The following is a 27,682-nucleotide window of genomic DNA, read 5'->3' as shown; positions in this document are numbered from 1 at the left end:
TAAAAACAATTCAACAACACAATTATAGCACTGCAGCCTCACCCCCTTTTTGTCCCTCCCCCCAAATCACCATAAAAATCAAGTTTATTAAGTTGCTTGTTTACATTCCAGTGTCTGCAGGCTCGCTCTTGCATTAACTCCAGGTTGATTGAATTAACTGCAGGTTGGAGAAACTCTGGCTTTTAAAACGAACGCGCTTTCCTACTTTTTCTTGATCCTTTGCGTGGAGTGAAGGCGGCGGAAGGACTTAAGGCCCGTGGGCTGGTCTGAGATGCGGCGGCTGGGTTGGAGGGTGGGCGCTCTCTGCTGCTGGCCCAATCACGGTGCGCCGCTCCGCCAGACCGGCGACCGATTGGTGGTTGCCATAGCTCCGGGTGTTCGCTTGACAAGATGGCGGAGAGTTAGACGGGGCCGTGTCTTGGCGTCCCCGCGCTTCCAGGCTTCTAAGCCGGGCGCGGTCCTGCCGTGCAGGCCCAGCGAGACCCCAGGCATGCGTTTGACGCCGCCGGTCCATCTAATCTTGAGGCTCCTTCTTCTGCAGAGCGTCTTGAGGCCTCTGTGGGGGGACCTGGGTGCGTAAGGCGGGGCACGGGCCTGCAGGACCGGGGCTGAGGGAGGGGACGAGGCTTTTGAGGCCAAATTTGGGACTCCTCCGGGAGCTGCGGAAGACCCCGCCAAAGGAAGCCACCACCCAGCGTAGGCAGGGGCTCTGCAACTATTAACTCCATTTTGTCCCTTTCTTCCCGCTAGTTTTCATGCCTCCTGTCATCCGCATGTCCGGCCCTGCAGTCAGCGCGTCCCTGGTTGGAGGCACCGAGGATGTGACCGTGTCCCTGACCCAGCTGCGGGACGAGATGGGTAAAGAGCCCGGCCCTTCCTGTGGGGAGGGAGGAGGTTGGGTCAGGTCCAGGCCACCCAAGAAGCTTGGCCAGGTGGCATCCCCTGGGTCCCTTGCCGCTGTCCACTTCAAAGTCGGGATGGCGGGCTGCTGTGGAGCAGAGGACCGAAGGACAGGTTCAGTAAAAGAAAGCTTGAAATCTTACTAGTTAGCCTTCGCTGAGCTATCCGCTGTACTTAAATGCATCACCTCATTTTCCTAATACGAACAGTAATACCTTTTAATTCGTTTAACAAATGAAGACACTGAAGTTCAGAGAGGTGGTCACTTGTCCAAAGTCACACAGCTTGTAAAGGGTCCAATCCTAGGCTTGGAAAGGGATTCCTGACTCAAGAGTGCACCCTGTTAGTGGCTGGGCAATAGTGCCTTGCATTCTGATCTTCTCTCCCGTAGGATTCTTGCCAGTTCCTGCCTGCGGAGTGCTGAGCAATGAGACCGGAGACTGGAGTTTGACTGTCAGCCCCACTGTGGTAAGGCCAGAGGTGAAAACCGTTTGGGTAGCATTTGCGGAGGCCCACATCTAGTGTTCCTGCAGTGTTGTTCTCTCTCTCTCTCTCTTCTTTTTTTATTCTTTTTTTTTGGCTGCAACGAGCAGCTTGCGGGATCTTAGTTCCCCTACCAGGGATTGATTGAACCCGGGGCCATGGCAGTGAAAGCCTAACCACTGGAGCGCCAGGGAACTCCCCCTGCAGTGTTCTCTCTCTTTTTTTTTAAGAACACACATTTATTTATTTATTTGTCTATCTATCTGTCTGTCTGTCTGTCTGTCTTTGGCTGCGTTGGGTCTTCGTTGCTGTGTGCTGGCTTTCTCTAGCTGCGGCGAGCTGGGGCTACTCTTCGTTGTGGTGCGTGGGCTTCAGTAGTTGTGGCACGTGGGCTCAGTAGTTGTGGCTCGCGGGCTCTAGAGCACAGGCTCAGTAGTTGTGGCACACGGGCTTAGTTGCTGCGTGGCGTGTGGGATCTTCCCAGCCCAGGGATCGAACCCATATCCCCTGCGTTGGCAGGTGGATTCTTAACCCCTGTGCCCCCAGGGAAGCCCTGCAGTGTTCTCTTAATCGAACAAGATAGAGCTTTCTTGGGACTTCCCTGGCAGTCCAGTGGTTAAGACTCCCGTGCTTCCACTACAGGGGGCATGGGTTAGATCCCTTGTCCAGGAACTAAGATCCCACATCCCGCGCATCGCAAACAAGCAGACAGAAAGCTTTCTGAGCGCTTGGAACCACCATGAAACTGTGGACTATCAGATCTCATAGACGTCCATCCAACCCAGAGGATCTTAGGGGTCCTTGGATGAGTTTCAAGAAGCCTGTGAACCCTCTGAAACTGTGTGTAAAATTATGCGTGTGTGCATTTTTTCTGGTGAGAGCATTACCAGCTTCCGTCAGATTATCAAATGGATTTGTGACTCAAAAGAGCTTCATAAACCACTGATCTCACCCAACTCTTGAGCTTATGTGTAAGGACACTCAAGCCTGGAGAGATGAAATATTTTCCATTTAATGAATATTTTATTGAGTGCCCAGTATGTGCATAGCATCAACTCTGGAGATAAAGGATGAGAAAGACAAACTTTGCTTGCACCCCAGGAACCAGGACCTGTTTTCATGGACTTTTTTGTGTGTATTTAATCTTCTGCTGGAAGGATGATAAAGGTGCTAGACAAACTGAGTTACCTTATCAGACCTGTGTTCAGCTTTCTCTAAGCAGCCACAACTTGCTTGCTTTTATGTTCAGTTGAGGATTAGGAATCAGGGCTTGCATATTGCTGTAGGTTTACAGGGTAGAATTGAGCAGAGTGATGTCTTTCTTATGTACAGTTCTTTTGTAAAATGAACGGAGGCTGATTGCGCTTTCCATTATGTGTTCTTATAGATGCCATTTTGAGTCACTATAAAAAGTACAGCAATATTTTCCTTTCAGAATTCTTTGGAAGTGACTGTGAGGTTGAAGAGGGGTCTGCCATCATGTTTGTCTAATGAGACAGATCCGTTCCCGGAGGCCCCGTGTATTGTCCAGACTCTTCTGGTTTCAGCCTCTCGTCATTCATCCTGTTTAGCACATCTACTCGTTCAAGTGGAAATTTATGCCAACTCCTCTCTGGCCCAAAATGCATCAGGCAAGTAAAGTCTCTGACTATCAAAACGTTTACTGCAAACATATTTTTTTTTCTGGCCACGCCACGTAGCATGTGGGATCTTAGTTCCCCGACCAGGGATGGAACCCGTGCCCCCTGCAGTGGAAGCTTGGGGTCCCAACCACTGGACTACCAGGAAAGTCCCTGCAAACATTGTTTGATTGTGTGTGCCATGCAATTTGTGTGCTTCAATCATGAGTGTGTCTTGCTTTCCTAAACTTATTTTCATTTTGTTTAATTTTCTTATTTAAAAATTTTCCACTTTGTATTATTTTAGTTAAGATTTATTGTATCTTAGGAATTCCCTGGTGGTCCAGTGGTTAGGGCTCAGCGCTTTCACTGCCACAGGTCCGGGTTCAGTCCCTGCTCAGGGAACTAAGATCCCACAAGCTGAAGCACAGCCAAAGAGAAATAAAAAAATAAAAAAGATGTATTGTATTTGGATCTACTGTGTGTATCTTTGTAAGCCATTTTAAATACTTTTTGGGAGAAAGTAAAGTTTTTTCCTTCTATTGATTCCTGTGACTCCATCTCAAAACAAAACAGAAGGAAGGGAGAGACAGATGAATGAGTTTATAGAAAAACAGCAGATTTTCAGTGAACGCTTTTGACAGCCAGCTGCCTTTCCCAGAGGCAGCTTGCTTAATTATGCTTATAGGAGCACATTTTCCTCTCTTTAAGAACAGACCCAATAATAATGTACAATTTGTTGTTCTATACCTTTAAAAAGTAGTATAAGTTAGAAAATTTTTCATAGGAATGCAAGTAAGTTCTCCTCATTCTTTTTCTATTCTTTATAATATAATATAATTCTTATATTCTTTTTAATAGCTGCATAGCACTCCCTTGTGTGGATACACCGTTGTTTATTTGCTAAATAACCATTGTTTAGTTAATTAAAAGTTTTCCAGCTTTGGATACTGTAACTAGTGCTACAGCAGATATCGTTGTGCATATACATCTCTGGACACGAGAAAACGGTTTTGTGTTGCTCTTCCTTTCACATCACGGCAGTGTCCTAAGGACAAAAGGTGTGCTGATGTTGATCGGTCCACTTCGCTAGGTGCCACCACCATGTCCCCTGTTGCCTGCGAAAAACGCTAACACCTCTTACCTTTATGGTCACCCGGGATGAAGGGAGAAGTGTTCCTCTTTAGTAGCGAAGGTCTGCCACTTTGAGACTCCCACAGTGCCATTTCGCACATCACATCCTGTAACTGTGGTCCTCCTTGTGGTTTTGGAAGTTTAGAAGGATTAGGTAAGTTACGGTAATGACATTCAGTGGGCCACTCTGCCCTCAGTGTATTTGCTTGGAAAGATCTCCAAGCTATATTGCTAAGTGCCAAAAGCAGGTGCAGATGGGTGCATATAGCATGGAATAAGAATATGTATATTTATATTTGCATAAAGAAATTGTGGAGGGGGACTTCCCTGGCAGTCCAGTGGTTAGGACTCTGTGCTTCCACTGCAGGGGGCTCACCCATCCTTGATTGGGGAAGTAAGATCCCACAAGTTGTGCGGTGCAGCCAAAAAAACAAAAAACAAAACTGACAGGAGGGCTTAATGGTAGCTATATCACTCAAGGCAGTGACTTTTTTTCTTTTAAAAAATATGCTTGACTATATTTAGGTAATATTTCGGAATGTCTTTGTACAAATAGCCAAACTTAGGAAAATTAGAGTATCTGTATATTGGTAATTATGAGATGTCCACTCTGATCCACGAAGGTATAAAAAATTTTGTACCCAGTCAGACAGAGTTCCGAACAAGAAAAAGTGTGGAAGGACAGCCAGGAGGTAAGTGGTATGCCTGGTAACAAGGAAAGTAGCAAACAACGTGGGAGACATATAGATAGATATACAAACATCTGTCTATATATCACATAGCAAAACCCTATTCTAAAATGCCTTGCTTATGTCACACGGGTTTGATTAAACTGAGGGTCAGACCCTTACCCTTGTGACACGGTATGTTACTCGGACCTTCTTATTCCTTATAGCATAGAATGTATAATAGTTCTTTGGATGCTTCAGCTGTTGTGTCATTGAAGTTGACTGTTACATAGAGTTTAAACAAATAATCGCTACATAGTTTTCCAACTATTAGTCTCTGGATTCCCAGTTAGGAGGCTGAAATGTAATATAATGTATTCATTTTCCAATCGATGTAAAGATTACTGATTTCCCCCACACGTGAACTAGAATCAGGATGTGAAAATTTGGATTCACAGTGTGGTGGGACTTGAGGTTGAGCGTGTAGCATAAATAAATGTGATCTTGTGGTCAGATGGCTTCCTGATAAGCTGTCTGAAATGTCACCATGGCTTCAGTTTTATCTGCTGAAAGGGGTAATGAATTTGAAGGAGTAAATGCTTAAAATCAGTCTGTGTTATGAAAGGGATCGTTCAGTGTACTGAAAAATAAAAGCAGTGCATTACATTTATCTTAACTCGTAAATTTTAGTCACTTGGTTATTTTCAAGTTCAACTGTGACTTCTTTTTAACTCGTATAACTAGCGTATTTTCTTCTATTTGGGTTTTTGTTGGAGGAGTAGATACAAGCCTCAGTTATGCTCTATGCATAGCTCATTTCAGGGATTCTTTAATGTGGAATATTGGTAACGGTGATTGGTAAAACAGCGATTCAGCTTTCTTTGAATGTCAAAACTGTGGCAGTGTTTTGTCAGTGTTTCACTGCTGAACTTCTCTGTTGTTTGTACTTTTCAGAGAACGTGACTGTTATTCCTAATCAGGTGTATCAGCCCCTCGGTCCTTGCCCTTGTAATTTAACAGCCGGGGCCTGTGACGTTCGCTGCTGCTGTGACCAGGTATGGTCTTTCTGATTATTGGGCACGAAAGCTATGGTACCAGCTGGCATGTGAAGAGCACCAACAGTTCCCCATCAACAGCTTTTTAAAACCTTTTTAAAATACAAAACGAATGGGGACTTCCCTGGCGGTCCAGTGGTTAAGACTTTGCCTTCCAATTGCAGTGGGTACGGGTTCGATTCCTGTTTGGGGAGCTAAGATCCCACATGCCTTTTGGCCAGGAAACCAAAATATAAAAACAAAAGCAATATTGTAACAAATTCAATAAAGACTTTAAAAATGGTCCACATCAAAAAAAACAAAAAAAAACTGAGATTGTATTTTGTGTTGCACATTGTTTTCAAATTGAGTATTTTCTTTTTTTTTTGGCTGCATCAGATTTTTAGTTGGGGCACACGGGCTCTCTCGTTGAGGCGCATGGGCTCAGTAGTTGTGGTGCATGGGCTTAGTTGCCTCACGGCATGTGGTATCTTAGTTCCTCGACCATGGATCGAACCCACGTCCCTTGCGTTGCAGGATGGATTCTTTACCACTGGACCACCGGGGGAGTCCTGAAATTGAGTATTTCCTTATCCAGCCTGTTCAGCCTAGTTTATGGATGAAAAAAATGTATCTCTTTGGATAAAGTCCTGATTGTGATGATACTGGGAGGATGGTTTTAATGTCTTATTTAGAAGCCTTTAAGAAAATATAAAAAGGAAAGAAAATATATTTTTTCAATGATTTTTAGTAAATTTATAGGGTTGTACAACTGTCATGACAATCTAATTTTAGAACATTTCCATCTCCCTCAAAAAAGAAACCTCATGTCCATTTGCAATCACTCCCATTCCTGTCCCTCATCCCCAGGCCACTTTTTTTTTTTTTTCAGTTTTCACTAGAAATTAAGTTTGCTTAGTTATTTATTGTGGTATAGTTGATTTACAATATTACGTAAGTTTCAGGTGTACAACATAATGATTCACAAATTTTTTTAAAAATTAATTTATTTTTGGCTGAGTTGGGTCTTCGTTGCTGCGTGTGGGCTTTTCTCTAGTTGAGGTGAGCGGGGGCTACTCTTTGTTGCGGTGTGCGGGCTTCTCATTGCAGTGGCTTCTCTTGTTGTGGAGCACGGGCTCTAGGCGTGCGGGCTTCAGTAGTTGTGGTACGCGGGCTTCAGTAGTTGCGGCTCGCGGGCTCTAGAGCACAGGCTCAGTAGTTGTGGCGCACGTGCTTAGTTGCTCTGCGGCATGTGGGATCTTCCCGGGCCAGGGCTCGAACCTATGTCCCCTGTGTTGGCAGGCGGATTCTTAACCACTGCGCCACCAGAGAAGCCCTGATTCACAATTTTTAAAGGTTATGCTCCATTTATAGTTATTATAAAATATTGGCTATATTCCATGTGCTGTATAAAATATCCTTGTAGCTTATTTATTTTATGCATAGTAGTTTGTGCCTCTTCATCCTCTACCCCTGTCTTGCCCCTCCCCACTTCCCTCTCCCCACTGGTAGCCACTAGTTTGTTCTCTGCATCTGTGAGTCTGCTTCTTTTTTGTTATATTCACTAGTTTGTTTTCCCAGGCCCCTATTAATCTACTTTCTGTCTCTGTGGGTTTGCCTCTTCTGGACATTGCATATAAATGGAATCCTACAGTCTGTCTGTCTGGAGGACTTGTGTCTGGCTTCTTTCACTTAGCGTCATGCTTTCAAGGGTCACCCGTGTTGTGGCATGCATCAGTGCTTCATTCCTTTTTATGGCTGAATCATATTCCATTGAATGGATATATCACATAGGGCTTAACCCATTTATCAGGTGGTGGACATTGGATTGTTTTCACTTTTTGGCTGTTATGAATAATACTTCTCTGAATATCTGTATACAAGTTTTTGTTTGGATGTGTATTCCCATTTCTCTTGGTTATGTTACCTAGGAGTGGAATTGCTTTGTCATATGGTAACTGCATGTTTAACCTTTTGAGGAACTGATTTTCAAAGCGGCTACATCATTTCACATTCCCATCAGCAGTGTATAAGTGTTGTAATTTTCCATATCGTCACCAACAACTGTTAGAATAATCTTGATTATAGCCATCCTTGAGTGTGTGAAGTGGTATTTCATTGTGATTTTGGTTTGTATTTCTCTAGTGGCAAATGGTGTTGAACATCTTTTCGTGGCTGTTTGTATATCTTCTCTGAAGAAATGTCTGTTGAGACCCTTTGCCCACTTTTCAATTGGATTGTCTTTTTGTTGTTAAATTATAAGAGTTCACTATACATTCTGGCTACTAGTCCCTTATCCGATATATGATTTGCAAAAAACTTCTCCTCTTGTGTAGGTTGTCCACTTTCTTGTTGGTGTCCTTTGAAGCCCAAAAGTTTTTTAATTTGATGAAGTCCAGTTTATCATTTTTTTCTTCCAGTTTTATTTAGATAGAATTGACCTCCAGCACTGTACAAGTTTAAGGTGTACAGCATAATGATTTGACTTATATACGTCATGAAGTGATTATCATAATAAGTTTGATGAACATCCATCATCTCCTATAGATACAAAATTAAAGAAATAGAAAAAAAATTTTCCTTGTGATGAGAACTCTTAGGATTTGCTGTCTTAACAACGTTCATATGTAACCTGCAGCATGTTAACTATATTTCTCACGTTGTAGTTACATCCTTAATACTTATTATCTTATAACTGGAAGTTTGTGCCTTTTGACCACCTTCATCCAGTTCCTTCTCTCTCCACCCCACTTTTTTTTGTTGTTGTTGTTGCTTGTGCTTTTGGTGTCATATCTAAGAAACCATTGGCCAATCCCAGGTCAAATACATATTTTTAATCCTTATTTTAGATTGAAGGGGAATAAGAGATGCAAAAGAGGCACATGTACGAGGACCCCAGTCACTCCCACTTTTGGATGAGTGCAGTTATTTATGTCATGGTTGGTTTTACAAAACGGAAAAGGAAAGCTTAGGGTCTATATTGGAGCACTCATACTGGCAATTGTATTTATAATAACAATCATGTTTAATTTTAAAAATACAGCACATCATAAATCTGTTCAGGTATCAACAGAAATGCCAACTGTATTCTCTCCCTCTTTCTTTCAGAGTGCATCACTGTGCCCTATTTCTAATTTCCTTCATGTTTGTTATATATGGTGTATATGTATACTTATAGCACCAACCACTGGAATCATTCAGGATTCTGGGTCAGTGACATCTTCAGACAGCTTCAACTTACCTACCACTTTAGACATGATCAATTTTTAATTTGAATTGCCCTTGTTTAAAACAATCAGATCATTTACTTTTCTACCTTCAGTAAACAAAGGATTTAGAACGTATTTAACTTTTAGCTCTCTCAGTCCTTTGGGAAACAAGAATACAGATGAGTAAATGAAAGCGTGAATAAAGTGACTTCTTGACATTAATTGGGTCGTGATATCACAATAGTGAGAGCTTCAAGGATTCTTATGGAATATGGACCGTCTGGCCTAACTCTAAATGTCCTTAGGTTTCTCTGGGATAGGGATTTGAATGGTGATGACAACTGAAAATTCTCCATTTGTTGTCTATTCCATATTATCTTTTCTTTTTCCCATCTTGTTTTTTTTTTGTGTGTGGTATATCTTAGGTCCCCAGTTAAGATGTGATTTCCTTGAAGGTTTGAAGTTCCTGACTTGGAGGCTTGTAGGGCGCTGACTAAAATTTTAGCATGATTTTACTTCCTGTAAAAAGCACAAAGCACCCTTAGCCTGGATGCAGGCTGTGTTTGTTTCTGCTTCCTCGGGGGCCGGGGGGGGGGGTCCTGCTGGCCTCAAGCCGCATGTTCATCACACTGGCCAGGAGATCCTGATGGCGGGCACAGGGGAAACTTTCCTCTTTTCACTTCTCCTTTACATCTTCTTTCCAGGAATGCTCATCAGATTTAACAGCGCTGTTCAGGGAGTCCTGTTTCCCTGGCGTTTTTGGAGGAGACGTTAATCCTCCCTTGGATCAGCTCTGCTCTGTTCAGACGGCACGTGGAGTCCCCGACTGGTTTCCGTTCCTGTGTGTGCAGCTCGCCAACTCGCCTTTCCTCGGGTACTTCTATCACGGTTCCGTGTAAGTGTCCAAGGGGCTGCCCAGGAGAGGGCCATGCGCCAAGGGGACCCTAGAATATGGGCCACATCCTTCTTGGGACCTCTCCAGAGGCTCCATGCTTCAATTCCTCCATTCTAGATTCAATTCTAGATTTCAATTAGTAACTTTATATTGTGTTAAGTATTTGAAAGAATTGGAAAAGAAGTTGAGTCACTGAATCAATTGAATCACCGAAAAGAAATTGATTGATACCACAGATAGTCAATAGTGATTCTCTGGGTTGGGGGAAAGAGTGGTGGGCTCATGGGGGACTTTAACTTTCTGTCTTTTACATTTCTGTCTTGTTGAAATTTTACAACAACTTTATTATTATTATTGAAGTAAAATTCATGGAACATAAAATTAACCATTAACTACTTTAAAGTGTACAATTCAGTGGCATTTAGTACAAATCTTATTTTTATAATTAAAAAAACAGAAAAAATTTAAAAGAATTGTTTTTAGCACATTAGTGATGGTTTCTCTCATTGATTTGCAGTTCCTCTGGACAACATGCTCCCTTTGACATGTATTTGCATACTGATCTAAAAGACTTATCAGACTTTGGTTACAAACAAGGAGATCCAGTTATGACTGTAGATAAGGCGTATTTTACTATTCCGCAGGTAATCATTTCAATTTTAATATGCTAGAGGCTTTTCTCATTTTCCCCTTCCTCTTGTTAATTTAACTCATATTACTCTAAAAAAAAAATCGCTTCCTAAGTTACTTATTTTTCTCCTATGGATTTTTCAGGCACTCAAATATTTAAGGCCTCTGGATTTTATTTTTCCTTTTAATAGTCACTCTTTTTTAAAAAAAAATTTTAATTTATTTATTTTTGGCTGTGTTGGGTCTTCGTTGCTGCGTGCGGGCTTTCTCTAGTCCCGGCGAGTGGGGGCTACTCTTCGTTGCGGTGCGCGGGCTTCTCATTGCGGTGGCTTCTCTTGTTGCGGAGCACGGGCTCTAGGCACGCGGGCTTCAGTAGTTGTGGCTCGTGGGCTCTAGAGTGCAGGCTCAGTAGTTGTGGTGCAGGGGCTTAGTTGCTCCGTGGCATGGGGGATCTTCCTGGACCAGGGCTCGAACCTGTGTCCTCTGCACTGGCAGGCGGATTCTTAAGCACTGCGCCCCCAGTAGTCACTCTTAAATTAATCTGTCTTTGCTAAATCTCAGAGTGAACTTACTAAATAAAGCCAAAAGACTTTCTAGAAATTTCCATGGAAGTAACTGTCGTTTTTCACTTCTATTAATTTAATAGCCAATTTCTAGTAAGCTATAAATATTTTTTAAATTTTATTTATTTATTTATTTTTTGCGGTACACGGGCCTCCCACTGTTGTGGCCTCTCCCGTTGCGGAGCACAGGCTCCAGACGCACAGGCTCAGCGGCCATGTTTCACGGGTCCAGCCGCTCCACGGCATGTGGAATCTTCCCAGACCGGGGCACGAACCCGTGTCCCCTATATCGGCAGGTGGACTCTAAACCACTGCGCCACCAGGGAAGCCCAATTTATTTATTTATTTTTTATTGAAATATATTTGGCTTACAACGTTGTATTAAATATTTAATATAATATTAAAGAATTTTGAAAAATATTTTAAGACTATAGAGTTTTATGTGAAATCTTTATTTTTTTTTAAAGTTCAAAATTAGGAGAAAATATTTATGGGAAGAAAACATGGGAGGCTAAACCATTTTTCTTTACTATCCATAGGAATCTATTTTTATTTATCTATTTATTTGTTTTAAAATGTATTTATTTATTTTTGGCTGTATTGGGTCTTTGTTGCTGCACATGGGCCTTTTCTAGTTGTGGTGAGTGGGGCTTCTCTCGTTGCGGTGCGCAGGCTTCTCATTGCGGTCGCTTCTCTTGTTGTGGAGCACAGGCTCTAGGCACGTGGGCTTCAGTAGTTGTGGCACGTGGGCTTCAGTAGTTGTGGCTCAGGGGCCCTAGAGCGCAGGCTCAGTAGTTGTGGCACACGGGCTTAGTTGCTCTGCGGCATGTGGGATTTTCCCGGACCAGAGCTTGAACTCGTGTCCCCTGCATTGCCTGGCGGATTCCTAACCACTGCACCACTAGGAAGTTCCCATTTTTATTTATTTATTTTTTTGGCCTTGCCGCTCGGCTTGTGGGATCTTAGTTCCCCGACTAGGGATTGAACCCAGGCCCTCAACAGTGAAAGCGCAGAGTCCTAAACCACTGGACTGTCAGGGAATTCCCAGAATCCATTTTTATGGTTTTAACAAAAATCTGGTTGTAATGAGGGAGAGAACATGAAATTGAGTATAATCATGTTTCTGCAAAGTAAATGATGCACAGCAGGGAATTTTCTTTAGCAACTATACTTACTGTGACCCCTCAGCCAGTGGCTTCCAGACTTTGAGTAGCAAGTCAGCTAGACGTTTTACTGAAGTTGGTCAGTTAGTCAATGTCCTAGCCTTTGCTGAAGCTAACCCAGCAGTAGGAGCAGGCTGCAAAAAGAGTACTTTTACAAAACACTGATCTCTTTTTTATGATTAGAAGGGAGGTCGTAAATCTGTCGGGATTTCCCCTGGCCCTCAGGTATCCCTGGCTGGGCAGTGCATGCAGAATGCCCCGGTGGCCTTCCTTCAGAATTTCGACGTTCAGTGCGTTACTAGCCTGGAGGTGTACCCAGAACGAGACAGAATCACCAACGTGAAGGTAAAGAATGGTACTATGGGAGGTAAGTGACGTTCGTTCAGAATAAGAGCATGGACCTGAGTGTTGAGATAAACTCTGATCTCACTTCTACTGGATCAACTTAGAATAACATTTCACCTGCCAACTGAGGAAGGTGTTTTCTTTGGAAAAAGTTCAGTTCCCTAAGAAAGCATATTGCATATCTGTTCTTTTTTTTAAAAAATCGAGCTAAAATTCTCATAACACAGAATTAACCATTTTAACGTGTACCGTTCAGTGGCGTTTAGTGCACGCCCAGTGTTGTGCAGCCATCACCTCTACCTAGTTCCGAAACATTCTCATCGCCCCAGATGGAGACCCTGCGCCCATGTAACAGTTCTCCCCCTTCTCCCTCCACACTGAGCCCTGGCAGCCACTCTGTGGATTTGCCTGTTCTGGACGCTTCGTAGAAATGGACTCATACAATACGTGGCCTTTTGTGAGTGGCTTCTTTCACTCGGCACCGTGGCTTTGAGATTCATCTGCACTGTAGCACGGGTCAAAGCCTCATTCCTTTCTTCAAAAAAAATTTTATTTGTTTTTTTATGCAGCAGGTTCTTATTAGTCATCAGTTTTATACACATCAGTGTATCCATGTCAATCCCAATCGCCCACTTCAGCACACCACCATCCGCCCCTCCCCCCCGCAGCTTTCCCCCCTTGGAGTCCATACGTTTGTTCTCTACAGCTGTGTCTCAACTTCTGCCCTGCAGACCGGTTCATCTGTACCATTTTTCTAAAAACCTCATTCCCTTATGTGGCCAAATATGCTGCACTTTGTTACCATTTATTAGTTGACGGACATTTGGGTTGTTTCCAGCTATTGGTTATTGTGAATAACGCTGCTGTGAACGCTTGTGTTCAAGTGTCTGTGCGGACATACGTTCTCACTTGCCTTGGGTAGACACCTAGCAGCGGAATTGCTGAGTCACAGGGTAATTTAACTTCCTGAGGAGCTGCCAAGCTGGTTTCTACAGTGACTGTACCATTTTACGTTCCAGACCAGCAGTGTGCTGCATATTGGTTCTTATACAAGAGTGACTCTCCAGATTATTTTCACTGACTTTTGAGATTCTCCTTCTCAGTTCTAATTAGATGCCAAGAATGGTGGGATTCCCATTTGATGACGTTTGGGGAGTTGGGGGGAGCTGAGTAGTTGGCATACAGGGCGGGCACCGTTACCGTATTTGCTTGGCAAGCTTTCATTTTCATAGATAAATGTGATCGTGTTAGGTCACGTACTCCTGTGGAAGTTCATTTATGTATCTTTTCAGGCATAGTTACACCAAAAGTAATCTATGAGGAAGCAACTGACCTAGACAGATTCATCACCAATACAGGTATTTTAATGTTACACTTTTATATCATTTCTATGGGAATATATGTCATTTCTTGCAAGTAATATGTAGTCCCAGGGTAAAATACACTTTTATTGAGAATTTTAGGAGGTTCACAACCGTTAGAAAGATATCCCACTACCATTTTGCTTGTTCCTTGTTCCGTCTTGCCTTTTTGGAGTAACATCTGTGACCTGAGCCAGACCCTTCACAGTCCTGGATGACGTGGGTTCCACGGTCCCTCCTCATTCTCAGGGCCTGTGGGCCTTTTCTTAGATGTTTTTTAGAGAGTTAAAGAGTACTTTAGGGACTTCCCTGGTGGTGCAGTGGTTGAGAATCATTCTCAGGGCCTGTGGGCCTTTTCTTAGATGTTTTTTAGAGAGTTAAAGAGTACTTTAGGGCCTTCCCTGGTGGTGCAGTGGTTGAGAATCCGCCTGCCAGTGCAGCGGACATGGGTTCGATCCCTGGTCTGGGAAGATCCCACATGCCGGGGAGCAACTAAGCTCGTGTGCCACAACTACTGAGCCTGTGCTCTAGAGCCTGTGAGCCACAACTACTGAGCCTGCGTGCCGCAACTACTGAAGCCCGTGCGCCTAGAGCCTGTGCTCCACAATGAGAAAAGCCACTGCAATGAGAAGCCCGCGCACCGCAACGAAGAGTAGCCCCCACTCACCGCAACTAGAGAAAGCCTGCGCGCAGCAACGAAGACCCAACACAGCCAAAAATAAATAAATAAAATAAATTTAAAAAAATAAAAAAAAGAGTTCTTTAGGACCTAGCATTTTCACTTCTCGCTTGCTCTTCTTTTTCTGATCATTAAACTTTGCATTTGTGAGGCAGCCAAATAAGGTATGTAGAGTTTGGCCGATATTTCCAGGACTTTTGTTTTTAATGAAGGATACTACTAGTGGTTCTTTTCAACGTGCTGTAATTCTAGAACTTATTCTTTACTTCATCGGATATTAGTACAATATATTAGTGAACTAGACAGCAGGCCCCTGCTCTTAAAAAGCTGACATTCTGTAATCTTTCATTTAACAAACATTCTTCCAAGCATGTGCTCTGCATCAAGCTATGAGCCGGGGACCAGGGATGCTGAAATGAAAAGGACAGAGCTCACTCAGGATATGAGGATGGTGTAGAGAAGGTGGCTAACGCTGACTTGGGCAGAGGAATGGGGAAGGCTTCTGGAGGAAGTCATGACCCTGCTGTGTAAGGGAACTGGGTAGGCAGGGCAGGGGTGGGGTGTGGGGGGAAGGCCACCCAAGCAGAGAAAACCACCAACTTGAGCCCAAAGAAGGTCTTTAATTTTTTTTTTTTAGGTCTTTAATTTATGAAAGTATTCTATTCTTGTGTGTTTTTTTTTTTTTTTTTGCAGAAACACTTTTAAGTACTGGATCAGCCCCCAGGAATGTGAATGTGGAAGAACATTATATTTTCAGATGGAATAATAATACAATCAGTGAAATAAATGTCAGAATCATTAGGGCAAAAATTAACACCCACCAGAAAGGTAACTTGGTGGAGGGCAGCGAGAATGCTTTCAGTTTAAAATATTTTCTCCTTTCTTCATGATTTTCATAATTATAACAGATTAATTCAGACCTGTTTTTATTTGTATTTATGATTTAATCAGAAAACAGTATTTTTTTTTGCATGTCAAAATGCAATTATAAGGTAAAGAAAACACTATGGGGGATAATTTCTTTTCCTAGTGATGTGGTGACATATTTTTATTTTGTTTTATTTCTAGGGATCATGACACAGAGATTTACAGTGAAATTTTTAAGCTATAACAGTGGTAATGAAAAGGAATTGTCTGGAAATCCAGGTGAGATAGTATATGTCAGTCACTGATCTTACAGACATATTTTAGTTCAACACTCCTGTGCTGTAACGATGATTATAAATAGCTCCAACTTCAGTTTGTGACTCTGACTGTTTTTTCTTTTGTGATACTGTATGCTTTTCCTGATAACAGCTTAATTTTTTACATAAAGTGTATATTGTAACAAGTTGTTGTAAACCTAAAACATCCTTTCTCTTTAGCTACTGGTCTTTTTTTTTTTTTTTAGTTGATGTATAGTTACAATGTTGTGTTAGTTTCTGGTGCACAGCAAAGTGACGCAGTTATACACATTTATATATACATTTATATATACTCCCCCTCATATTCTTTTCCATTATGGTCTGTCACGAGACACTGAATATAGTTCCCTGTGCTACACAGTAGGTCCCTGTTCTTTATCTATTATATATATAATAGTTTGTATCTGCTAATCTCAAACTCCTAATTTATCCCTCCCTCCCCCTCTCTTTTTTTTGGCTGTGCTGTGCGGCCTGTGGGATCTTAGTTGCCCCACCAGGGGTCGAACCCACACCCTCAGCAGTGAAAGCACGGAGTCCTAACCACTGGATCTCCAGGGAACTCTCATCTTTTGAAAAAGAAAATAAGGCATTTAAAGCCTTGGTAAGGGGGACTTCCCCGGTGGTCCAGTGGTTAGGACTCCACACTCACTGCCAGGGCCCAGATTTGATCCCTGGTTGGAGAACTAAGATCCCACAAGCCGCACAGCATGGCCAAAAAATAAAAAATAAAGTGTTGGTAAAATTAATTTTTAAAGAAATAAGCTGCAGATGATGGGTTCCTAACCTGGAATCTGTGGAGAGACTTCCCGGGGACTGTGAACTCCCGGTCATATTGCGCATTTTGTATTTATGTGCAAATATATCACCACCCGCTTTGTCATGTATTTGTTTATTTCTTTTGTTCACTGCTGCCTTCTCAGGGCCTAAACCAGTATGTGGACTGCACTGTTCAGTACTCTAGCCACTAGCCCCATGTAGCTGCTGGGCACCTGAAATGTGGCCAGTGTCATATGTGGAAATAATATTTTGTATATATTGGGTGGAATAAAATACATTATTCAAATTAATTTCACCTATTTCTTTTTTTTTAATTAATTATTTTTGGCTGCGTTGGGTCTTCAATGCTGTGCATGGGCTTTCTCTAGTTGTGGCAAGTGGGGGCTACTCTTCGTTGTGATGCGCGGCCTTCTCTTTGCGGTAGCTTCTCTTGTTGTGGAGCACGGGCTCTCAGCGCGTGGGCTTCAGTAGTTGCGGCACATGGGCTCAGTAGTTGTGGCTCATGGGCTCTAGAGCGCAGGCTCAGTAGTTGTGGTGCACGGGCTTAGTTGCTCCACGGCATGTGGGATCTTCCCAGACCAGGGCTCGAACCTGTGTCCCCTGCATTGGCAGGCAGATTTTTAACCACTGCACCACCAGGGAAGTCCCTAATTTCACCTATTTCTTTTCCTCTTTTTTAATGGGGACACTAGAAAAAAATTTAATTTCTAAAAATTTCTAAAGATACATATTATTCTAAAATCAAATATGAGGTTTGCGTTATATTTCTATGGGACAGCTGTGGCTTAGACCATAGTAGGTGTTCAGTAAATACTTGTTGGATAAACCTGTCATTGTTTCTTAAAAAAATTTCTCCGTCCTTTTGCTATCCTTTTTTTACTTTTAAATAAGTTTTTATTTTGCATGATCTTCAATACTTATATATACTGATTTAATCATACATGACCCATTTTATATATATATATATATATTTTTTTTTTCTTTTAAATAGGATTTTAATGTACTTACTAATGTGGAGCTTGGGATTTATTGTTGGCTTTAAAAGCGGACTCCTGGAATTTAAGGGTTTTCATTTCACTGAGTTAATTTGACAAGATTTCTGAGAAGCACCATCAGAATATGTGAAAAATGTTGACACTGTCATCAAAAACGAATAAATTAAGAGCCAGAACTGATCAGGCAGTGAGACAGCTTGAATAGATACAGCCACTGTCTCTAGCGCTTTCTGAGGCAGGACGGGGTTTTCAGAGGACTATGTGACATGGGCCCTGTCCTCAAGGAATTCACTCTCTCATTTGGAATGACAGCACCAAGTTACAGGAAACAACAGTGAACAATCCAAGATAATTAATAAACGGGTGAGGGACTTAGGGACAGTTACTGCAGGATTCAGAGGAGTAGAATGTTGACCGCTCTCCCAGACTTTGCATCACTAAGGAGCAGTGTTGAGTGTCCAGCGCTTGCCAGGTTCTGTTCTCGGTGCTGGAGGAAAAGCAGTGAGCGAGTCAGAGCCCTGCCCCTGGCGGGTTTCCTCGCTGGGCTGCAAAGAGGAGATTGCGCCTTGAGAAGCAGATAATTGGAAAGGGTGCTGGGAACGGGAATAACCTGGCGGAAGCCAAGGAGGAAGACGTGAGTGTGATGTGTATGCGGGCAGGGTCGGACCTGTGGCCAGAGGGGAGGCCTCTGATTCAGGAACGGTGGGGCGTAGTGCTGGAAACACAGACACCATGCATGAACCTCATTTGCATCCCAGTTTGTAAAAACAGCGCTAAAACACATTTTTGGAGGGAATCTAAGAGGAAATATGAGTATGAACTGGATATGATATGATTATAAGGGATTATTATTAATTTTCTTAGGAGAAATATTGGCATCATGGTGATATAGGGGAATGTTTTTTGTTCGTTTGTTTTTCTTTTTGGCTGCACCCCTTGGCCTGTGGGATCTTAGTTCTCCGACCAGGGATTGAACCTGTGACCACGGCAGTGAAGGTGTGGAGTCCTAACCACTCGACCGCCAGGGAATTCCCTGTAGGGGAATGTTCTTAATTTGGGGAGATGTGTGATGGAGGTTTTAGGGGTGAGGTGTCATGATGTCTACAACTTATTTTCACATGGTCCTGCCCCTCCCCTCCAATGTATATATGCTTTTATAATAGATAAGACATATATGGCTAAATATTAACAGTTGTTGATTTTAGGTGTTGGCTGTATTGAATAAGGCTCACTTTCAAGTTTTCTGTACTTGTGAACTTTTTCATATTAAAAAGGTAGAGGGACTTCCCTGGTGGTGCAGTGGTTAAGAATCCGTGTGCCAATGCAGGGGACATGGGTTTGATCCCTGGTCTGGGAAGATCCCACATGCCACAGAGCAGCTAAGCCTGTGCACCACAACTACTGAGCCCACGTGCCACAACTACTGAAGCCCGCGCGCCTAGAGCTCGTGCGCCGCAGCAAGAGAAGCCACCGCAATGAGAAGCCCGCGCACCACAACGAAGAGTAGCTCCCGCTCACCGCAGCTAGAGAAAGCCCATGCGCAGCAGCGAAGACCCAACGCAGCCAAAAATAAATAAATAAATAAGAAAAGAAAAGCACTTGATGACATTAAAATTAAACAAACAAAAAAAAGGTGGAAACAATAAACTGGATTACTAGGAGATGGATGGGAATAGGATCTAAATCAGATCTTGGGGTTGAATTGGTTTACCGGCAAATCATTCCCTGAGAAGGTAACTTTGGTTTAAGTTTCCCTTACGAGCCCCTGTGATAAGTGGTATTAATCACTCAGCAAGTATGCATGAACCGGCCTGCCCAGCAGCTAATTGTTCTCCAGGGTGAGAGGTCCAAGATCAACTCCTGCCCGCTTTTCACTTTTCAGATTTTTACTTTAAAAATGTGTTCCAAAAAATCACATGGACATCTTTGTTTCAGAATCTGATTCAGTGACACCTGAATCACTTTGCTGTACACCTGAAACTAACACAATATTATAATCAACGATACTTCAATAAAAAACAAAATAAAACCAAAAACAAATGAAGGTGACGTCCTTTTTCTCGAGGGTATTCTGAAAAAGCTTTGCCTGCATATTTCCTTTTACTGTGGATTCCTCCTTTCCGTTATTTGATGAGCTAACGTCTGTTGCATTAAAATAACTTTAGAGGGAAAGATGCTCACTCTCCTGCATTGTGTTTGTCTAGGTTACCAACTTGGCAAGCCTGTTCGAGCTCTAAACACCAACAGGATGAATAATGTCACGACTTTACACCTTTGGCAATCCGGTAATCTGGTTTGGTAATATGATTAGCTCTCTGGTGAACTAGAATTGGAAATATTACCATATTTGAATCCGATTAAGGAACCAATTACTTTAAAGCCGAGTTTGTTTATTTAGCTTGTGTGTGGGGGGGTGGTTTTCCATCCTTCTGCAGCTTTCTTTTCTTTCTTTTTTTTTTTTAAATGTTCACATTGTTTGCACTCGAAGTGCTGGTTTTTTTTTTTTGCGGTACGCGGGGCTCTCACTGTTGTGGCCTCTCCCCTTGCGGAGCACAGGCTCCGGACGCGCAGGCTCAGCGGCCATGGCTCACGGGCCCAGCCGCTCCGCTGCATGTGGGATCTTCCCAGACCGGGGCACGAACCCGCGTCCCCTGCATCGGCAGGCGGACTCTCAACCACTGCGCCACCAGGAAAGTCCGAAGTGCTGGTTTTTAGTAATAGAGATTTAAATATGAAAGTGGCTGGAGAGTCCATTGTCTTTGTAGTTATTGATTAGCCCAAGATGGTGCTAATCGGAGACATGAGAATAGTTTTATTCCAAACTATGGAAAATCTTTGCAACAGTGGTAATTACCCACATCTGCCAGAAGGCCTTAAATTTCAGGTTCAGAGTAAACCCTTGATCCCTGTCCAGGTATTTTGATACAGAAAGAGCCTTTTGTTCAGCTTTCAAAGGATTAGAGTAACAATGACCTCAGTTCTCGAAAATTGGAAGCTTTATTTCTTTTCTTTTTTAAAATTAATTAATTTATTTTTGGTTGCATTGGGTCTTCGCTGCTGCGTGTGGGGTTTTCTCTAGTTGCAGCAAGCAGGGGCTACTGTTCGTTGCGGTGCCCGGGCTTCTCATTGTGGTGGCTTCTCTTGTTGCGGAGCACGGGCTCTAGGCACACGGGCTTAAGTAGTTGTGGCCCAAGAACTCAGTAATTGTGGCTCGCGGACTCTAGAGCGCAGGCTCGGTAGTTGTGCACGGGATTAGTTGCTCTGTGGCATGTGGGGTATTCGCGGACCAGGGCTCGAACCTATGTCCCCTGCATTGGCAGGCGGATTCTTAACCACTGTGCCACCAGGGAAGTCCCTGGAAACTTTTTTTATGCTTTTTGTTCTCTCTCTGTTTTGTAAGAAAAACTTTAATGTAAATATTTTACTTACTTTTATTTTGCAAAAATAGGATAATCTTTTTATTTTATAGCTGGAAGGGGTTTGTGTATATCAGCAACGTTCAAACCCATTTTATTTGGAGAAAATGCACTGTCTGGGTGCCTTTTAGAAGTTGGAATTAATGAAAACTGTACTCAGCTCAGGTGAGTGTCTCACTGATGAATTTATCTACATTTTGAGTGGTTTGCTTAAATTTAATTCACATGAATACTAGCAACAACATGAATGTGAAAAATTTCAGTCTGAATAAAAACATATAAAAGTGATAGTAAATAATACAAACTTCCAATACAGTTTAGAGTTGATTCAAACATCAATATAAGTGAAAATAGACATTCTTGGGACTAAAGCTATTTCATCCATATTTATGTAGATTTCTCTGGGAAGTTTGTTCACATCATTGGAAACCCATGAAATAGAAGGAGGGCTGGAGCCAAGTATTGTCAGTGATTAACATTTAAAGAATTCTTAAGCTGTGTAACATGATGTATAAAGTATTTTCCACTTAATTATCTGGGTGGCATTTAGAAAATTTATGGATATGCATATGCATTTTTTTAAATGGAGGTAAAATTCAAACAACATAATCATTTTAAAGTGAACAGTTCAGTGGCATTTAGTACATTCATAATGTGGTGCAACCACCACCTCTGTTTAGTTCCAGAGCACTTCCGTCTCTGCAAAATGAAACCTGTACCTTTTAGTAGTCACTCCCGATTCCTCCCTCCCCTCCGCTCTGGCAACAGGCAATCTGCATTCTGTCTCTCTGGATTCACCTACTCTGAATATTTCATGTAAATGGAATCATACACTATGTGACTTTTTATGTCTGGCTTCTGTCACTTAGCATCCTGTTTTTGAGGTTCATGCATGTTGTAGCATGTGTCAATACGTCGTTCTTGTTCATGGCTGAATTTTATTCCATTGTATGGATATACTACATTTTGTTTATCCGTTCGTTAGTTGATGGATATTTGGGGTATTGCCACCTTTTGGCTGTCGTGAATAGTGCTTTGAACATTCATGTATCAGTTTTTGTTTGAATACCTGTTTTCAGTTCTTTTGGGCATATATGCAGGAATGGAATGGCTGGATCATATGGTAATTCCACGTTTAATTTTTTTGAGGAACCGCCATATTGTTTTCCACAGTGGTTGTACCATTTTACAGTCTCACCAACAACATAAAAGGGTTCCAATTTCTCCACATCCTCGCCAACAGTTGTTTTTTTTGGCCGTGCCACTCGGCATGTGGCATCTTAGTTCCCCGACCAGGGATCGAACCCGTGCCCCCGGCAGTGGAAGCATGGAGCCCTAACCACTGGACTGCCAGGGAAGGCCCCCTTGCCAACACTTGTTATTTTCCATTTTTTGAATAATAGCCGTCCTAGCAGGTGTGAAGTGGTATCTCCTATCCCAAGTGGTGCAGTTCTTTGGGGAGCAGGGAAAAGGTGGGGGCACATTGTGAAGGGAAGAAAAACTGTGGGTATACGTCACCCATGGCGGCTCCTGGTTGCAGGGTGCGGGACAGTCAGAGCCTCTCCCTTGTGGTTTGTAAGATTTGTACCCTCCAGTGACGTTACTGGAACAGAGAGGTGCCAAGTTCCAATTCTTAACCCTCACCTAATTTTATAGCTCAAAATTCTAACTAAATATTTAGGTTCCTTTTACTATTGGGTCACTGTGTCCCATGAATTTATCCTGGTAACTTGATATGTGATCTACCCACCTCCCAAGTTTTGTGACACTCAAAGGAACCTGTAAACCACATGATACCAACATAAGTTACTAACATTTTAAGGCCAAAGTGAAAGATTGTTTCTATGTGTCCTCCCCTTGCTGTGTAAGTTCATCCCAGGAAAGCCTCCGAAAGAGGCAAGACTCCCAGCCAGATCCCCTGGCAGTTTTTTGTTTTAGACATCCAGCAAGCACAGCCTGGACACTCTTTTTTTGTTTTTGTTTTGTTATTTTTTAACATCTTTATTGGAGTATAATTGCTTTACAATGGTGTGCTAGTTTCTGCTGTATCACAAAGTGAACCAGCTATACACATACATATATCCCCATATCCCCTCCCTCTTGCATCTGCCTCCCACCCTCCCTATCCCACCCCTCTAGGTGGTCTCACAAAGCACCGAGCTGATCTCCCTGTGCTATGCGGCTGCTTCCCACTAGCTATCTATTTTACACTTGGTTGTATATATAAGTCTATGCCACTCTCTCACTTCGCTGGACACTCTTTGTAAGGACTTCAGGACGAGACCTGCTGGCCATGCGCTGAGAAATGTCTTCCTCTCTTGTAGGGAGAATGCTGTTGAACTACTTGATTCATTAATACAAGTGACTCATGTTGCAATGAGAGGCAACTCCAATTACGACAATCTTAGTGATGGCTGGCTTGAAATAATACGTAAGTGAAAGCTGCACACGTGTAAAATGTGTACCTTGGTTGCTGTGATTACATAGCGTCAGGTGTAGTGTTACAGCCTGACCTGACAGGTTGTCTTTCTTTGCTGTGGCCCAACGGACATTTGTTTAGAGGTTAGCTTTCTGGGCAGGAAGCTTTTCATGTCTTTTACCTCTTATTCATGATGGATTTTTTTTTTTTTTTAAAGAGGATGCCAACAGGAAGTTCAAATTGCCCAGTTGTTTTACAAGCTAACGGTCTTTGGAAAAGGAAGTCTTAATGAAGTTTGAGGATTTTCAGGGCATGTCAGTTTGCATTCCTTTTTTTTTGTGGTCTGCGGGCCTCTCCCCTGCCCCGTGGGGTGGCCACGGATCACGTAATATGTCTGTGTGCTTGAGGTGCCCCGACCGCCCTCTGACTCAGGCAGGGAGTCCTGCTGGCCACGATTTGCCAGCACAGTCTGCGCTCAAGTCACTAGGCGCAGAGTTATGGCCTTATTTGGAAACAGAACCCAGAGGTCTGGGCTTGTCAACCCCTTGTGAACCTCTAGGCCAGCCAGGTGGGCCGTGGAGTGCCTGAGGGATGGCGGGAAGGGGTCAGTAAAGCATCTAAGAAGTAAAAAGCGTAGGAAATTTCAAGACAGAGAACCGGAGTTGGTGAGGTGGGAAATCAGAGGTGGTGGCGTTCTGTTGCCTTCAAGGTGGAAGCTGTTAGCTCCTATTTCATGTCTAAGATTAAAATCAATCCTGATCCTGGTCGATAGAAGAGAAATGATGTTGAACACATATATCAAGGAGGAGGAAACTAGAAACAGTGTTGCCAACCTTCCAAATCCCTGAAGGAACAAAGAAATCCCCTCCAGAGTCTCATAGGACTTGCCATCCACATCCTGTAACTGACCTTGCTGTTTTTTCCCCCATAAGGGCCAGTTTTCAAGATGAATGAAAATGAATCTCTTACTCAGTTTTATTCTCTTCCATTTGTACTACTGCTGTGGCAACACATCAGGAAATTGCTTTTGAACTATTTAATCCGTAGTAACTAAAGTTGTTAGTATAGACTTTAAATGTCTTATACAGCTTTTACTAGAATAGTGACTGCATGGGATAAGTCTCATGGCATTTTACTGCAAGTATATGGTATTTCTGTTAAAACTCTGGGTGGATTTCAATGAGGGGCTTGGGAACTGATTCATGATTTAGGGTTTTATTATGTGGGTCAGGGATTTTAAAGTTCCGGTGATTGACCTAGCATCCAAGGGAACATTTTGAACACGAGGGGTAACACAGTTACAGAGTGACATGTAACTAGAGCCTGTTAGGGATTAAAGCCTCATTCGTTGTGATTCCTGTCTGATAATATTTCCCATTTTGGGAGTATCACAGCATTGTAGGAAAACTGTTAAATAATTAAATTGTTATTTAAAAATTGTTATTTAAAATATATATAAAAAATATATAAAATGTTATTTTAAAAAATATATAAATTGTTATAAAAATAATTAAACTGTTAAAGAATTAAATAATTCTTTCCAATATGCACAACTTACCATTCCTCCAGGTGCAGATGCCCCCGATGCAGGTGCAGACCCACCTGTCGGCAACGCGAGCGGCATCTGCCTGGGTGTTCCCGCTCAGCTGAATATCCGCATCCTCTTCTCGGATGCTGGCGCCGTAGAAGGGATGACTCAGCAGGAGATACTTGGCATAGAAACACGGTGTGATCATATCGGGGATAAGTGGGGTTTAGAGACAGGAAAGTTGAGGGCGCTCCGAAGAATAGGGGAATGCTAATTTAGAATCTGACTGGTTTATTTACAAATTGCAATGATTAGCAAATGATTACATGTATAAATGGAATATGGATAAACTGTGTTTGTAATGGAAACTCATTCTCACTCACAAGTATCCGTAAAGCTACGTATAAGGGAGTCTGCCAGGTATTTCAGGGAGTACAAAGATGAGTAAGGGGCTGCTTAGTGCTCGGCATATTTTGAAATTCATGAATACCATTGGCATACTGATCAGGGAATATTGCCCAGTGGTTAGAGATTTTGGTGGCAGATGTGTGGGTTCAACTCATGGCTTCCAGTGTGAGCTGTGTGACCTTGGACAGGTTACTCAACCTCTTCTGAACTGCAGTTTCCTCATCTGTAAAATGGTGATGATGTACCTTTACATGTCAGACCTCTATCACCTTTAAGTGACAGGGTCCCAACTGACACTGACTTAAGCAAAAGGTGGGTTTATTGGTTCAAGTTATGAAAAGTCCATACACAGTGAGTTCATGGTTCATGGTTCCCATGTGGTCAAGGGTCTTTCCCCCTTTATCTCTGGGTTCCTCTTTTCTTTGGGTGGGCTTCATTCTCCGGGGGCGGGGGGGGTTTCCTCAAGAGCTGGCAAAGATGAACACCAGCAAATCCAGGCTTATATCAGTTTAGCAAATCCAGGGAATTCCCTAGAGATTCAGTGGTTAGGGGAAAAAAAAAAGCTCTTCCAGTTTAGCAAGTCCAGTGGATGGAGGGTGCCTCCTTTCCCCATCTTTCTCAAAAATGTTCTGGGAAGACTTTTATTGGTCCAGTTTCGGTCATGTGCTCCTTTCTGAACCAATTACTATGGCCAGGGGCATAGCTCTGATTGGCCAGGTGCAGGTTATGGGCACATCCCTAGGTTCAGGTGGGTCCCTTCTTGTCCACTCAACTGAGAGTGGGGAGGGGTAGTTCCGCCAGGGAAAACTGGGGTGCAATTACCAGAAGAAAGGCAAAGGCATGCTGGGTAGGCAGAAATAACATGGAAAGCCTTTAAAAATCATTAGCTGCTACTGTTATTATTGTTGTTATATTGCTATTAGTATAATATTGTTTGAGACAAACAAGTGATAAAACAAATGAATTTTAAAAGCACCAGTATGAAATGAGTTGAGGCGGGAGGAGACATGAAACAGAATTGGCAAAACGCTGGCAGCTCTTGCAGCCTGTGATAGGGCCATGAGGGTTCATTATACCTCTGTCTCTGCTTGTCTGTGCGTTTGAAAATTTATATAATACAAAGGGGGAAAAATAGCACCAGCAGGATATGGGAAACTTCTTTAGGAGAATCTCAGCTTGTATTGTTGTTGTCAGTTACCTGAAGTTCTTTTTCTTTTTTAAATCTTTATTGAATTTGTTACAGTATTGCTTCTGTTTTATGTTTTGGTTTTTTGGCTGCAAGGCAAGTGGGATCTTAGCTTCCCGACCAGGGATCGAACCCACACCCCCTGTATTGGAAGGCAAAGTCTTAACCACTGGACCACCAGGGAAGTCCCCCGATGTTCTTAACAGACCAGAAACGAGCGGTGGATTTGTTGTCTGCTTAACCTTTCCCTCCCAGGTTCTCCTCGGTGACCTGGCAGTTCCAGTGTGGGCTGACTTGTGAGGATGAGGTCAACCTTTTCCCCATCAGTGCATCTGTCCAGTTTATTAAGATACCTGCACAGTTACCCCGTCCACTCACAAGGTAATACCGTTGCTGACCTAAGTGACATTAGTAAGAAGCAGAAAAATATATGTTCCAAAGTAAGAAGTTTATTTCTTTAATTAGGTTTTGATGCTTCTCATCAAATGCATGTGCTTTGCTGTAGCTACTGTAACTTCCTAAAATGTTTTGTAGATTCCAGATCAATTTTACAGAGTACAACTGTAACAGAAATGAGGTTTGTTGGCCGCAACTTCTATATCCGCTGACCCAGTATTATCAAGGTAAGGTAAAGAACATTTCTGAAATGGTTATCGTTGTGTTGTATCAATTAAAAAACTTTAAAAAAAGTGTAAATGTCACAGAAAACTTAAAACATATAGCAAAGCTTTAAAAAGAAAACATTTACTGATCATGTTGCCACTTAGAAAGGATCACTATTTATGCTTTGGCTTACTTCTACCTAAATAATTACCCAAAAAGTTAAGAAATAGGAACGTTGCTTAATTTGATTCATTGCCTTGCAGGGGAACCTTATTCTCAGTGTGTTGCCAAGAGCTTACTGTTGGCATCCTTCATCACATTAGCGGTGTTCCTCAGTAACCCCTGGACTGGAATATGCAAAGCGTGGAATTCAGCTACCATCTGACCTCTTACAGATCATCAGCTTTTACTTCAGGGGTTTGTTGTCCTCCCGTGTGCCTCTCTATAAAATCTTAATAAATGAAATGTTTTATTTTTATAGAA

At 42.6% G+C, this 27,682-nt stretch overlaps 1 protein-coding gene across 2 annotated transcripts; it reads left to right on the top strand.

Annotated features, from left to right (window-relative positions):
• The first annotated feature begins 387 nt into the window (after window positions 1-387).
• Window positions 388-27,682, top strand: TCTN2 (tectonic family member 2). 2 transcript variants are annotated; one of them, XM_024758708.1, is made up of 18 exons: window positions 388-572; window positions 751-858; window positions 1,292-1,368; window positions 2,819-3,014; window positions 5,759-5,859; window positions 9,752-9,942; window positions 10,460-10,586; window positions 12,524-12,665; window positions 13,936-14,001; window positions 15,377-15,511; window positions 15,752-15,829; window positions 19,844-19,924; window positions 21,109-21,220; window positions 23,380-23,486; window positions 25,044-25,200; window positions 26,852-26,977; window positions 27,131-27,219; window positions 27,463-27,682. In XM_024758708.1, the coding sequence occupies exons 1-18, from the start codon at window positions 491-493 to the stop codon at window positions 27,582-27,584; spliced, it is 2,097 nt and encodes a 698-aa protein (XP_024614476.1). In that variant the 5' UTR covers window positions 388-490; the 3' UTR covers window positions 27,585-27,682. The 2 variants fall into 2 exon arrangements, with proteins under 2 accessions (XP_024614476.1, XP_024614477.1); XM_024758709.1 differs by lacking the exons at window positions 2,819-3,014; window positions 5,759-5,859.

Source organism: Neophocaena asiaeorientalis, unplaced genomic scaffold (genome assembly GCF_003031525.2).
Source record: "Neophocaena asiaeorientalis asiaeorientalis breed wild unplaced genomic scaffold, Neophocaena_asiaeorientalis_V1.1 scaffold77, whole genome shotgun sequence".
NCBI classification, from domain to species: Eukaryota; Metazoa; Chordata; class Mammalia; order Artiodactyla; family Phocoenidae; genus Neophocaena; species Neophocaena asiaeorientalis.
Note: the sequence above shows the minus strand (reverse complement) of the source record. Positions and strands in the feature narration are given on the sequence as shown.